The sequence below is a fragment of the Fundulus heteroclitus genome, unplaced genomic scaffold, assembly GCF_011125445.2.
Source record: "Fundulus heteroclitus isolate FHET01 unplaced genomic scaffold, MU-UCD_Fhet_4.1 scaffold_40, whole genome shotgun sequence".
Lineage (NCBI taxonomy): Eukaryota > Metazoa > Chordata > Actinopteri > Cyprinodontiformes > Fundulidae > Fundulus > Fundulus heteroclitus.
The window spans coordinates 657,759-672,138 of NW_023396813.1; the positions used below are offsets into that span (position 1 = coordinate 657,759).

The 14,380-nt window shown below is 41.8% G+C and overlaps 1 protein-coding gene across 1 annotated transcript; it reads left to right on the plus strand.

Annotated features, from left to right (window-relative positions):
- Window positions 1-798: 798 nt before the first annotated feature.
- On the plus strand, window positions 799-13,797 carry golph3 (golgi phosphoprotein 3). Its single transcript, XM_036131001.1, has 5 exons — window positions 799-871; window positions 950-1,218; window positions 3,570-3,701; window positions 4,071-4,185; window positions 11,779-13,797. The coding sequence occupies exons 2-5, from the start codon at window positions 1,009-1,011 to the stop codon at window positions 12,201-12,203; spliced, it is 882 nt and encodes a 293-aa protein (XP_035986894.1). The 5' UTR covers window positions 799-871; window positions 950-1,008; the 3' UTR covers window positions 12,204-13,797.
- The last annotated feature ends 583 nt before the right edge of the window (window positions 13,798-14,380 follow it).

Here is a 14,380-nt window from a genome sequence, read left to right on the forward strand (position 1 = left end):
CGAAAATGAGACATTGCAGTCCAAGAAAGTCAACATGCCATTTTTACATCCTCTCATTTTATATCTAACTTTTATATGTATCCATAGAGTTGATGTGATCAGTGAAATGTTGAACTTGGCACAGTTACTCTGTAGAAAGGGTTGTTCTGCTGCTAAAGGTGGTGTCTGATTCTAACCTTTCATCACAGTGATGTGACATCAATAGAGACCATAGTTTCATCCATCTCCATGATGACGGATGTCCACCACAAGAAGAACCCACCCAGAGGATCTATCCATTTTTGTTCTCTCTACCTGGATTATTCAATCCAAAATTGTGTAAATGAACATGTTCCACCAGTATTGGTGGAACATGTTCGTTTACACAATCTTTCACATGCTAATGTCTCTTTGCACACTTAGGTTTTCAGAGAATGTTTGTTTGGGCATCAATGCAAATTACAGAGTTCTTTAACTTGAAGATTTAAACTTTTGCTAATGTCTACTGGCACCTTGAACAAATAGAGTGCACAAGAATACAGAAAACGTCATCAGTGTAAAGATGGAAATCACAATTTTGTAATAACGTTGTGAAATATTCATCGAAAAGGTGATCAGAACTGGTGCAAAGACAGAACCCATGGGAAAAACACCCTCAATAATGGGGAGAACACCATGGAACATTTGGAGAACAGAGGACTGAATTAGTTTGCAGAAATAACCATCTGGCAGGAGTTATTTTGTAATGTAAATCAAAATATCTTACTTTAGTTTAGGTTCACAGTGTGTTCCAGCTGGATACGTTTGGTACCGCAAGTGACCACAAGGCGCCATATTAGATCCTGTACGAACTCAAGGAAGTGGAGCGGTTCTTCAGACGACCGCTGGCCAGGTTGGAGGTGCCGTCCGTCCGTCCGGAAACACTCATGTGTTCCCCTATGACTGACGGCTTACTGCGTTAACTTTGCAGGGCACGGCAGTCAGTGGTGTGCGCTCTCCGTCGTGCTTGAGGCAACTCCTCTCCTACAAATGACTTCTTTGAGCCAGAGGAGTTCAGGCCTCGTGCAGAGGCGCACGGAAGCCTCGCGCAGCGCCGCCGACAAAGAGCGCGAGGTGGGCCGGGAGGAACAGGAGCCCCCGCGGGGAGAGGAGCCGGAGCTGGACGACAGCGGAGACTCCAAAGAAACGCGGCTCACCCTGATGGAGGAAGTGCTGTTGTTAGGACTGAAGGACCGAGAGGTGAGCTTCTAATGTTAGCCTTCTCTAATGCTAACCGCAGCTAACAACAAGCACAGGCCTCGGTCCCTAAAGCGGCTGATGAGAATCTCCATCATGGTTTCTGTCATTGCAACATCATCACTTCCAATCAAATGTGTCCTCTGCATTTAAGCAGTCCCTCAGGGAGCAGTGGGCTTTTTGCTCATTCTGGGGCTAATTACCACACGCAGTATTCTGGGCATTTTCAGGCTTGGAACAGAAATGACAGCACGCTTTTACCTTAAACAATCCTGGAGTAATACACTGATAAGAAGAAAGAAACTAAAAGTATCTTTTCAACAAAAGCAAAATAGTTCTTAATAACCCCGGGTCTTAAATGTATTTATTGACTGAGCTGAATATTGATTATCAGTTCTGCAGGCCTAGTGTGGGACTTAAAAAGATCTGTAGACCTTTTTAACACAGAACTTTGTCTCCTACCTCTGTTTAGAAACTGGATGATATGACAATATACCCTGTTTTTTCCCCTACAGTACAATTATAATTTTAATCAACATTTTCCTACATAAAATCATATGTTTTAAAGAAAAAAAGCAACACAGTATATAAAGAGCATTTCTAACCATATTCTAATCAGTTTTTATTATTTAGCCAAATTGTGTAAGGCATAACTTACGTTTGAGAATTATGGTCATATATTAGGTACACTGTATCCAAATTATAACTTAAAACAACTCAATTTAATTTGAAAACAAAATATCAGTCACTGTATACATATATACATATGTGTATACAGTGACTGTATATATTGTGTGTGTGTGTGTGTATATATATATATATATATATATATATATATATATATATATATATATATATATATATATATATATATATATATTGTGTGTGTGTGTATATATATATATATATATATATATATATATATATATATATATATATATATATATATATATATAAATAATATATATATATATATATATATATATATATATATATATATATATAATATAAATATGTTGCAGTTGTCATTTCTCTCAGTAGTTCCTCACACTGTCACCAACACCATCACGCTCGATCATTTATTTACAGCCTTAAATACACCCAGCAATCACGCTTGGGTTTTTATAAGCTAAGGGTTTTTATGCTGCTGTGCAATTATGGTTTTAAGAATGAATATGGAAATTCTAATTAAAAATAATGAATAATTTGGAACCCCAACCAAAAATCGTCTGCTCCATTCAAGCCTGGCTCTGCAGGCTTGAATGGAGCGCCCTGGGGAAAGCGGTCTGGGGGCCCGCTAACTGCTCATAAAGTGGCCCTTTTCATCCCTCAGCTTGGCCCTCTAGAACTGCCATGGAGTCTGTTTAATGGGCTCCTTTGGTCATTTTCTAGGGCTCAGTCAAAGCAACAATACACTATCTGTTTCTTTTCATTTGATTCAAAGTTGTTTATTAAAGCAGCATCATGTCACTTTAAGTCACTAGAAGTTAGTCCTGTAACTGAAGGCTGCTGTCAACACCTTCACCTTCACCGTGTTTTGGAATCTGATAGCAGAGCAGTTTGGAGGAGCAGACTGAGAGTTCACGCAGTTACCCCCCGCTCTAGATTAAATCCTACATCAGAGAACCAAAAATGTGTCTGATCAGGAGTTATATCTGTTTTGTTGTTATGACATGTGACCTACAAGTTCTATGGCAGAGTTTTTGAGAAGGGCAGCCTGCAGTAGTTGGGTCAAAGCTCACACTGTGCTGCTAAAACCTTTTAATCAGTTTGGACATAGATGAACTGTCGTCCTCAGACTATAAAACGTTTCAATGTTGTGGACTCTAGCTGTAAAAACGTCTACATCCGTGTGTCTTTTACTAACTGATTGTTCACTGGACTAGTTTGGCAAAAGGAACAGTTGGAAACACTAAAACTCTACAATAATGTAGTAATGTATAATAATAATTCCCATTTCTGACAGGTTTGCTAGTAGTGTTGCGCCGATGCCATTTGTTTGAAACTGATGTGTGTATATGAAGAACTGCTTACTACTTAGGCTAGTAGAACTTTTTATTGCCTACCTGGAATGGGTGACAATAGTTGAATAAACTTTTGGCTCTCAAAGGCCAAAATAGTGCAACTTTCATGAACTTCTATAACACGTATAAAAGTAGTGCAACGGTAAACTGACATTAATAATTGAATAATGTCTTTATACCCTGAGTTTTGGCTCTCAAAGACCAAAATAGTGCAACTTTCATGAACTTGGCTATTTGCTAGTCACCTCTGGTGTGAGCATAACTACCCCCCTTTGCTGTCAGAAGTCTGCATCATCACCTGTACTTTGATTGTGTGTTACCATGGCGCAGGGCTACACATCATTCTGGAATGACTGTATATCGTCAGGCTTGCGGGGGTGCATGCTGATTGAATTGGCCCTACGAGGACGCCTTCAGCTGGAACCGTGTGGCGTAAGGAGGAAAGGTCTGCTGGCCAGAAAGGTAGAAGTCATTGGTCTGTGTTTTGGTCTGTGTCAGGCCGAGGAAATGGAACTTCTGATGTTGGACTGTGCTGCTCACCTGGTGCAGGTAGTTTCAAACATCCCCTAGATGTTAAAACTTTGAATCCAATCTAAAAACTATAGGTAAGAAGTTGAAGTTTTCCATTTGAAATCCACATGTGAATTTCTCCAATGTGAGATCAATAAAGCCTATGTTATCTTATTTGTTTTCATAATGCCTGCCCACCATCAGAGGTCTCCTGTTGTTCCTCCGAGTTATTAGAAGGCATGAATAATGCTGCACCATTGCATCTTTGGGTCTGGTGCTCCTCCCTCTGACTGGTGTTTGTGTTGTGACTCAAATTCCCAGGTGCTTTGTAAGTCAGATGCTCCAACAGGCGATGTGCTTCTGGATGAGGCTCTAAAACACATCAAAGAGACCCAACCCCCAGAAAGTGTGCAGAACTGGATTGAACTGCTGAGTGGTGGGTTGGCTGATTTCTCTCAAACGTTCATTCACGTTCACTTCACTGATGTTCTCTTTTTCTTTCTTATGTACAATATTTTTCTGACCATAAGACACTAAAATCATAAGTTGTTCTTAAAAAGCCAGTGTGACTTTGGTAAGCAATGAAGCCGCTCCACTTAATGGATATTCGACATTACGGTACACTGTGTCACTACCTGATCGACCCCTGAGCTGTCTACCAGACTGCCTGACTGTAATGTCTAAACTAAAAGTGCATTCATGTAAGGCAGCCCACATACTCTGGGGTACTACACTGTGCGGGGTCTGTGTGAACTCATAGTAGACTCTGCGCATACAGGGAGGTGCAGAGGTCAGTTTTTACAGCCGCATACGCGGTGTCACACTACGTTTGTAGGCCGTTAGAAGGCTTTACATCAAGCTGTTTATATGTGACACTGAGCTGCTCCAAGTAGGCTCTAGGTCACTGATCTCTATTATTCACTGGAGTGCTGATTTGCCCTAAAAACTGAAGTCACTGGCCGCCATCTTGCTCCTCCCTACTCTCACAGAATCCCATAGGATTTGGTTGCAACAACAAGCAGTTTTCTGGCTGTGTGAAAACATTTCACAGGTAATTCTACAGTCAATGTGTGTATATATATATATATATATATATATATATATATATATATCCATTTTCCAAACCGCTTAATCCCTCATGGGGTTGCTGGTGTCTATCTCCAGTGTTCACTGGGCGAGAGGCGGGTTCACCTGGACAGGTAGCCAGTCTGTCACAGGGCAACACAGAGAGACAAACAGGACAAACAACCATTCACACCTAAGGACAATTTGGAGAAGCCAATTAACCTAACAGTCATGTTTCTGGACTGTGGGAGGAAGCCAGAGTACCCGGAGAGAACCCACGCATGCACAGGGTTCTCTCCAGCACTCGCCACTTCAAAAACTGTCCACCTCACCAGCCAATCACAGACAGCTTTTTCTTTTCTTTTTTCCATCCAATCAGAGTAGGGCTTGCAAATACTACATTCAGATGGATTAAATCAAAATGCTGCAGCCTTTGACAGAAATTACTAAACATAATGGTCGGATTGAAGACAACAAATAAAAAGTTTAATATTTTAGCCTAAAATATTTAGAGGAAAATATTAGCTACTAAGTGAGGTGTGAAAAATATTTTTGCCTCTTTTCTTTCCAGCTTCTGGGAGGTGATGCAAAAGTTTATTCTGATCATAATCATCATCGTTGTCATCATTATTTAAAGAGTACTTTAACAAAAGGTAAAACAAAGTGCCAAACATCAGATAAGAGATAACATCTAATAAAATGCTTGCTTAATAAAATAGCAATAGGTTTAAACTAGGGCTGTCAATCGATTAAAAAAATTAATCTAATTACATACACTGTAATTAATTAATCTAAATTAATCGCATATCATTTTTGCTGTGAAAGTATTTTAAATATTTAAATTTAAATGATTCAATGAATAATCAGCATTAGATACATTAAAGTTCAAAAATTCTTATTCACATTTCATGCCTTCAGACGTTTTAACATGTGGTTGTGGCATATGTGGCACACAGTAACGTAGGAGACACAATGAAAATAAATGAACACTCCCCTCAATATCAACACTTTACAGTAAAGTGACGCACGCGCTACTTCCGGGTTACGCCGGTAGGCAAAAGGCCCAGAGAGGCATTCCAAATCGTCGGATGTACGTTTCTTTCGTTTACCGAAGGACGAAAAAGAAATGGATATTTTCAATGAAAAAGGACCCAGGCAGACAAATCCAATGGACTGTAGGAGCCATCATACCCCGACAGAATTTGCATTCTACACTTCATCTCCGGTAAATACAACTTAATTCTGCTCTAGTCATTGTTCTGCTTAAATAATTAAAGCCGCAAGCGGCGTCGATCGGCCCTGCAGCCAAGCGCCTTCGCGCACCGCCGGCCACCGCAGATGCTGTCACGCATGTTTCCCGCCCGTCCACCGGGCGATTCACACGAACGCGTTGGGCAGCACTCGCCCACGACTCACAAAAAATCTGGTGCAGATCGGTCGATGCAGAGAGGAGATACAGCCGTTAAATAATGATAATGCATTTGGCCACCGGGCCGGACTAAATCGTTTGGCCAGCATTCACAGACTGACTATCTGGATGGGATCTGGCAATCTGATAGCATCAACCATCAGCTTACTCTTAAAACCATCTTGTGATACGTTACCTAAAGAAGAAAAATGCGTGGAGAACTCGTCAGTTTCTCTGTTTGCGTCTGCGTCTACCTATTCCAAGGGGAGGCTCACGTTCAATGAATTTGAAAAGCCCTGCTTTAAACTATTAACGTGTTCTCCTCGCTCCCATCATGGCTGACCTGTAAGATCTAATCTAAAGCTGCGAATATTTTACCTGACTCCGCCAGATAGATTTGCTCTGCATATCCATCTGGAAACCTTCCGTTTAAGTAATTTTGGGAAGGGGCGAAAATACTGGTTAGCTGATTGGCCTATGTTGGTGATAGACGGGCCAAATGAACCAATCAGATTCGTCGTCGCTCGTAACAGAGCGACGACGAAAACACAACCACAAGCCAAGCTACTCTTGCTGCTGCAGGTAAAGGCTCGTTAGCTCAGCAGAGAAATACTCTGTAATTCCGATAAAACTTGCTCGATAGCCACGCTAACGCTAGTTTCATCGGCTGAAGCCGCCATGTTGTTTAGACTGAACTGACGCGCTTCCCGTTGCGTCACACCTCAACCCGCCTCAAAGCCAACGCTGATTGGACGTTCGTTTGGTGAACGGCTCCAAATTTTCTTTAACGGAGAGTAGCCAGACTGATCAGCGAGTGAAACCTTGAAAGCTCGCGAGATCAGGATGGTCTCACGAGGCTAGCGAATATTAGCTACTTGTCTAAAATCTCTCGGGCAAAATAGCGGTGTTCTTGGTGAGCTCTGGCCGCTCTACAGACCCTCGATCCGGGGAAAGCTTTGAAGCTCTCGCCGCTCCCCTGGTTTAGCTGGGATTAAGCCTGAAAATCAAACCAATAACATGATTTCACTGGCATTAAAAAGCATTTTGATTAATGTGTTCTCCTTGCTCGCTCCCGCCATGGTTGGGGTAAAAGACCTAAAATAAAGCCTTGAATAGTGTCTGAAATCCACTGAGCAAGGCAGCGGTCTCCTTCAAGAGAGTTGGCTGCTCTGACTCAGCCTTGGTCTAGGGACAGCAGGCTCCTGGGGATTAAGCCTAAAAGTTAAACCAACATAAATATATTCAGAAAAATCTGTTGTCCTCGCCCTGCAATAGCTGAGCTAAAAGATCTGGAATTTTGCCTGAAAATAGCTGCAGAGAGCAGTGGTAATGGTTTAGCATTGTGGCCACTATTCTGAGCTGGGACCCGGGGAAACCCTGGAAACTCCTTCGGCTGAGATGGCCGACGTTTGGCAAGGTGAACGGCTCCACCTCTCCGCTTCTGTCTCTCTCTCAACACACCATTAGGCACACAGTGGAAATGTGCCTTAAACCAGACATAAATACGGTTAAAATCATTTTTTATAAAAAAATGAATACCGTGTCCTCGCCATGACTGAGACAAAAGATCTCATATAGACCAGTTCATTGTTATTGTTTTGATGCGGGTTTTTCGAGCATGCGTGCCGGACTGGAAGGCAAAAGACGAACACAATGGCGGACGCAAACAGAGAAACTGACGAGTTCTCCACGTATTTTTCTTCTTTAGATAACGAATCACAAGATCGTTTTAAGAGTAAGTTGATGGTTGAAGGTATCAGATTGCCAGATCCACATACCAAAAGCCTGAAGGGACGGAGAGAGTCTGTGAAATGCTGGCCAACTGTTCCGTACCGCGACATATACAGCTGCCTTATAAACACGCAGGCCAGTACACACAAGAGAGAATGAAAGCATGAAACCACTGGACGGCTACAATTATTTTATATCGGGACATAGACACCAGCAACCCCCGCGACGCCATGAGGGATTAAGCAGGTCAGAAAATGGATGGATGGATGTTCAGACATGTTTGTGTAACAGCAGAAAGCTGAGTTGGACACAGACCGCGCCTCAGCTTAGAGGAAGACCCTCCCAGTAGGTTAAAAAAAACATTGTTCACTACGGATTATTTTGGTGTTTTTATTTTATTGATCCTTTTCACAGACTCATGCCAGAGGGTTTGCATACATTGTTCATGTACGTATGTTATTACGAAACAAACGTTTACGTCTTGACTTAAGTATATATCCTATGTGTTTATTTCTATAATGATTTAAGTAGAACAATGACTAGAGCAGAATTAAGTTGTATTTACCGGAGATGAAGTGTAGACTGCAAATTCTGTTGTAGTATGATGGCTCCTACAGTCCATTGGGAGTGTCTGCCTGCACTCTTTCCATTGAAATTGTTATGCCAGAAGCTGTGTGAATATGCTTATTATTATTATTATTATTAATTATAATTTGGTATTATAATTTAAATAATAAATCATTCAACTCAAAATTTCGCTATAACAAAATATAGTTCAAATGGTGGTGATGTTAGCTATAAGCTTGTAAGTATTTATACCACTAATGCATTAGTTAATTTGCTGTTATGAACTCATTTATGCTGGAATAAATGATCAGGTCGGACTGTTAACCGACCAGGTTTATCCAGCAGGCTGTGAGAACCCCAATGTAACTGCAATTAGAGTTTAAATCCTTATTCCTTATCACCATCCAATGATATGTCTCTGTGTTAATATCAGATGTTAACTCCAAAGGAGGTTAGCTCTGATTTCTGAATAACCATGTAACTGTGAATTAGATCGAACACAAAACAATGTATATTCCGCAGTCGTTGGTTTTATTGAGCCAAAAGCAATTCCCTGTTACAGTAATTCTCTGATTCAATGACTTTGGAATTCTTACTCATTACTAAACTAAAACATGCTAAATATATATATATATGGAAATAAAAGAACAAAACAAAAAAAATAAACAATGGATTAAAATGAGCGGTTAGCAGATCTTAACTTAACTCACAGTTGTTTAACACCGCCCTCAAAACACCGGCATTTGACGTATCAGCATTGATAGACAGAACAGCTTCGGGAATCTCACTGGATGCTTTGATGTCTTACACCAAAGCTAGTTCAGCTAAGCTACCTACAGTTCAGATACACGTCACCCTCCCAAGATGGCTGCTACGATGACGTGTGGTCTACCAATTTACGTGATGCGTGAGGGGAGGTCCTAATGACGTAACCACGCTTACGCTGATGGGGATAATGCCTCGCTTCGAGAGGGCGCGGCTAACTGGGAGTTTAAGCAAAGCCCGCGAATTGAGCTCGGACAAAGAGATTAACTGATAAGAAGAAGCGAAAAGAGAGAGGGGGGAAAGCAGGGAAGAAGATGGAAAAGAACTGAAACAGTGACCCACGGCGGGGTTATTGATACACCACAATCAACACAGCAAAATCAATTGTAAAATGCATGCACATACAAAGAAAAACATTCAGCAAAATAATTCCAACTTCGTCGTGGAATAAAAGCATTAACCTGCACCTCCAAAGTTCTAACGTCTGCCCAGGCACTTCTAAACATCCTGTGGTGTGGGTGAAAAAGAAATAAAAAGGCAGAACCCCGTTACTTTGAGGTGAATCCGAGTGAAGTCCCGGTTGGATCCGTGAGCGCTCCGGATCACGCGGCGTCCTGAACGCACCAGAGCGGGCAGCAGGGACGGGCGAGGAGGCTCTTTCGTCTCTTCCTCCGGGTTCAACAGTCGCTTTGCTCGGCCCAGCAAAGCGTAGTCCTCTTTTGATCACTGGGAGATAAGGCGGCTTCCAGTATTTGATCAGAGGGAATTAAAAGTACCTTTTAGAGTCGACCTCCCGCTAAGCAAAGCAGGGAATTAGGTTTGCTCCGAGAAATCTCAGTCCAACGAGAAACTGGAGCACGTGGCGTGTGGGGGGGGGAGTTTGGAGTAGCACAGCTGTGTGTCTTCTCAGGTTGGCGGTGCGCCAGAAAAAGAAGGCAGATTCTCGTGCATGAACGAGTTTTATCAACTTTTGCCTAGCAACGTTATCTCTCCGCTCCGTTGTTAGGGCGGCAGCCATTTTGGGCCGCATTGCATGATGGGAGTTGGTGGCCATTTTGACCACATTGCATCATGGGTAATGCGGTCCGTCACGTCTCGAATTAATGCCGTTTTTGTCACGTCCCGTAATGGCATAACAAAATGATCCATTTCTTTCTTCGTCCTTCCTCTTTCGGTAAACGACAGAAACGTACATCCAACGATTTGGAATGCCTCTGTGTGCAACCGGGAGCACAACAAGTCGTAGGCATTGTTTAGATTCCAAAAATAAACTAAAAGTACACTCTAATTCACCCGTTTTGTCATGGTAGTAGACGAGAACAGTACTGTTTTTGCCTACCAGCGGGACCCGGATGTAGCGCTGACGTCACGCGTGAACTGGTCTATAAAGGTGTAAATATTAACTCTGTCACTGAATACAGCCTGAAGAAGCAGCGGTTTGCTCTGGGAACCAGTTGCAACGCTGTTTCAAAGCAGACACAGTTCAGACGGGCTTTATTTTATCATTAGATTTGTGATCCAGATATTTATCCCGCTGCATTAATCCTTAAAAATATCCAAGACAATCTTGCATGCACAGGTATCAGAATGTATTATTTACATTTTCTTCTTTTCCATATGTTTCATTTATAATGTATGATCATTTACCATTTCTCGCTGATTTGTTTAGGAATGGAGGGACGGGGCTAAAGCGACGCCATGGAGGCGTGTCCCTCTTCAGGGTAGAATCTCTAAAGCGGGCAAAAGTAATCCATGTGGGGAGGAGGCGAGTAGGGTGGGCGGGACAGTGGGACTGTGGCTTTAGATGTGTCTCTGGTCCCACACACAAGTTCTCCAGACTCCTGCTGATGACCTGAATAACTGACTCAGGTGGTTGGAGCAGTCACATTCAAGTTGAAGGCCGGATTTCAGGACCACTGATAGAGAGGTCACAGTGTCTCCTTTTTCCTTGGCATCCATTTTTCTTCTGCAAAGATGATTATTTCAGTCTTCAGTTCATTGTAGAAACTTGTCTGCCATCCACCATTTAACGGTCAAAGTTAGTCAGCATGTCATTCCTTTATTTCTTCCCCATCTACTCCTCCATGTCCTTTCTTCTTACAATCTATTCCCTTGTACCCCTAATTCATTCCCTCCTTGCCTTTCTGTCCTCCCTTGCTTGCTTCCCTTCTTTATTTATTGTCTTTTATTGGCCGTGTCCTCCTTATTTTCTTGTCATTCTTTTCTTTATTATGTCCTTCCCGGTGACCTTCCTTCCCTCTGCTTTTTTCCCATTGTTTTTTTAGTCTTTTTTTCCCCTCCAATAAATGAATGGGAACTCTAAAAAGCTGAGTCTGCAAAAGTCTGGAAGTTTTCCATTAAAATGTAAAACAGACCTACTCTGCTACTGCTTTTGTCCCAGATGTGACTGCATATCAAAATATGCTGATTTTGAAAGCCTACGTTTTACTTTTCTTTTAAAGTATTTGTTTCTGTCATAAATGTCCTGTGCAGGAGAGACGTGGAACCCACTGAAGCTCCATTATCAGCTGAGGAATGTCCGTGAACGGCTGGCTAAGAACCTGGTGGAAAAAGGCGTCCTCACAACAGAGAAACAGAACTTTTTGCTTTTTGATATGACCACACATCCGCTGACCAACAACAACATCAAGCAGCGTCTCATCAAGAAGGTCCAGGAAGCTGTTCTAGACAAGTGGGTGAATGACCCTCACCGAATGGACAAGCGGTTGCTTGCTCTTATATTCTTAGCCCAGTCGTCTGACGTTTTGGAAAATGCCTTTGCCCCGCTGTTAGACGACCATTACGACCTGGCCATGAAAAGAGTGCGGCAGCTCCTAGAACTTGACCCCGAGGCAGAGAGCATGAAGGCCAACACTAATGAGATGTTATGGGCTGTGGTTGCTGCTTTCACTAAATGAGACTAAAGAGCACTGAACCCAGCCTCTGGTGGTACTTCATGTACTTTTAGGAACAAACTGGAGCACTAATATCAAGACGAGAGCTTAACTGCTGGTGTTGACTGAACTTTAGGAGATTCACTCTTAATGGCATTTTCTTTTCATTTTCTTCCAGATAACAGTTCTCTTGGACCAATAGCAGCCCAGTTTTTGCTCCAAATCTTATTCCAGTTATTACTTTGCTAAAGATCTGAACTCAGAATGGTTTATGAAATTACAAATAGGCCAAAAATCAAGATGTTGACAAATACTTAGTATGTTTTTCTGTGATTACTAGAATGTCAATTGAACAGTTTGACATATGAGAGGGTAAAGTGACCATGTTGATGAGGATGGACAAACCCATGTGGGTTTTGCAAAGAAGTTGTTTGATAATGCTGACAAGACCAAATGCCAATGATCTGCTAGTAAATGCAATGGCCGTGTTTTCACTGTTCATATCAAGAGTAAGAAAGAAGACGATGTGGCAAGATCCAAACTCTGAGTCCTGTCCTTATCTCAGTGTGCTGCCATTAACAAGTTCATTCATGTTTGCATTGGCCCAACCAAGCCAGTGCAATAAATGTTGCTGCTTCTCTTATTCAGGGTCAGGAGGACCCGAGGAGATCGTTTCAAGCTCACTTATTTCTGTCATGGGAACTTTACAAATCAGAATCTTAAGTCTGTCTGAAGTATTTGCCATTTTCACACATTGCCTAAAATGACAGTGGCACAGTACGGTTGGTCTGCAGTCAGCAGAAACGTACAGAACCATCTGGATCTTCTGGCTGTAGAAGGCAGACTGTTCCAGTGTTCTCAGCTTACAAAGGTCCCATCCTAATATCCTGTGGACGAATGAATTCCTAATGATGTCCTTAGGCCTGGACCGGGTTCAACTAATCTTTCAAGTCCTGCTATCTCTGAAGCCTAGCTCTATATCTGGACAGGAAGAGGTCCAGTTGATGCTGAGCACACTTCACCTGCATAAATTGAGCAGGGCTCCCAACATAAGACAGCTAAACGGCTTTGTTTCTGTGGGGTTAGGTAGGTTTAAACGTACTAGTCGGGTAAACCTGGTCCAGTTTGTGCAAACGTTGGACTTGGCAAGATCTAAGCAGTGTCTAGAGATCAAATTCAGTCCTGTCCAACTCCTCCAAAGATTTCTTAATGAGGGCGTTTGATGTTCAAATGTTGCTGGTATATGTACGTAACTCAGATTGTTTTTATTGTTAGAAACGTCAAGTGTTAAACAAGGAGCCTTCTTTAATTTGTTGGGGTCTATGTTCCTCTTTCCACCAGCTTTGCAAAGCCTTTTTATTTTAAACTATATATCACCTAGCTCATTATGTCAATCAACACTTTTGTTTTTGAACTGCAGAGTTACAGAACTAAAGGAAAATGAATTAATAAAGGAAATTTGAATCTGTTTCAGACTAGATCAGATCTCCAGTGCGTTAGTTCTGTTTATTGGTAGAACAAAAACTCTTAGTGCCAAATGAACCCTGGACTCACAGGATATGAATCCAGGGTTCATTCGTTCACAATCTGAGCACACATTAAAGAAACTAAACCTGAATTTATTTGGTTTGGTTTATTTGGTCTGGTAAAGAAAAAGTGCTTTTTATGCAATGTATTGAGTTAAAAGACATAATTTGATACCAATTGTGCGATTGAGTGAGTCCATGCTTGTTTTAGTAGGAATAAGCAGCCAACTGGACAACGTGGGGCAAGTTTCTCTGTCAACAATGGCAGCCCGTGTGCACAACAGGGTATGTAAACAGAAGAGTGTGGCATGCGAAAAGTCCCTGCATGAATCCTTGCTTCCTCCTGAGGATTGGCCATGAGCTTGAGGAGCATGTTTAGTCTTGTGCATTTTGAAGTTTTCTCATTGGGTGGAAAAAGCGTCGGGGGCGGGGCTTACAGTTCAAACTAAACTTGGAATTTGTGCAGGATCAGGTAGAGTTCCTTTAAGAATAGCGTATGAACAAGAATACAATTATATGCAATAAATTAAAATATACATTTCTAAGAGGCTTGTTTGTCAGATTAAAAAGTACCTGTTTGGGTGGGGGGGACCTTAAAGATGGTATTAAGTATTCTTTTCACCAAGCCCCCAATTCTGCTTGAAAAATGTTACCACTAAAATGCTGTTTTTGTCA

What these genes read in the sequence shown, in the direction of transcription:
- golph3 (XM_036131001.1), top strand. Translation starts at nt 1,009, where the DNA reads ATGACTTCTTTGAGCCAGAGGAGTTCAGGCCTCGTGCAGAGGCGCACG. An exon ending in TAGGACTGAAGGACCGAGAG is followed by an intron (nt 1,219 to 3,569) that starts GTGAGCTTCTAA and finishes ACCATGGCGCAG; the next exon opens with GGCTACACATCATTCTGGAA. An exon ending in AAGGTCTGCTGGCCAGAAAG is followed by an intron (nt 3,702 to 4,070) that starts GTAGAAGTCATT and finishes TCAAATTCCCAG; the next exon opens with GTGCTTTGTAAGTCAGATGC.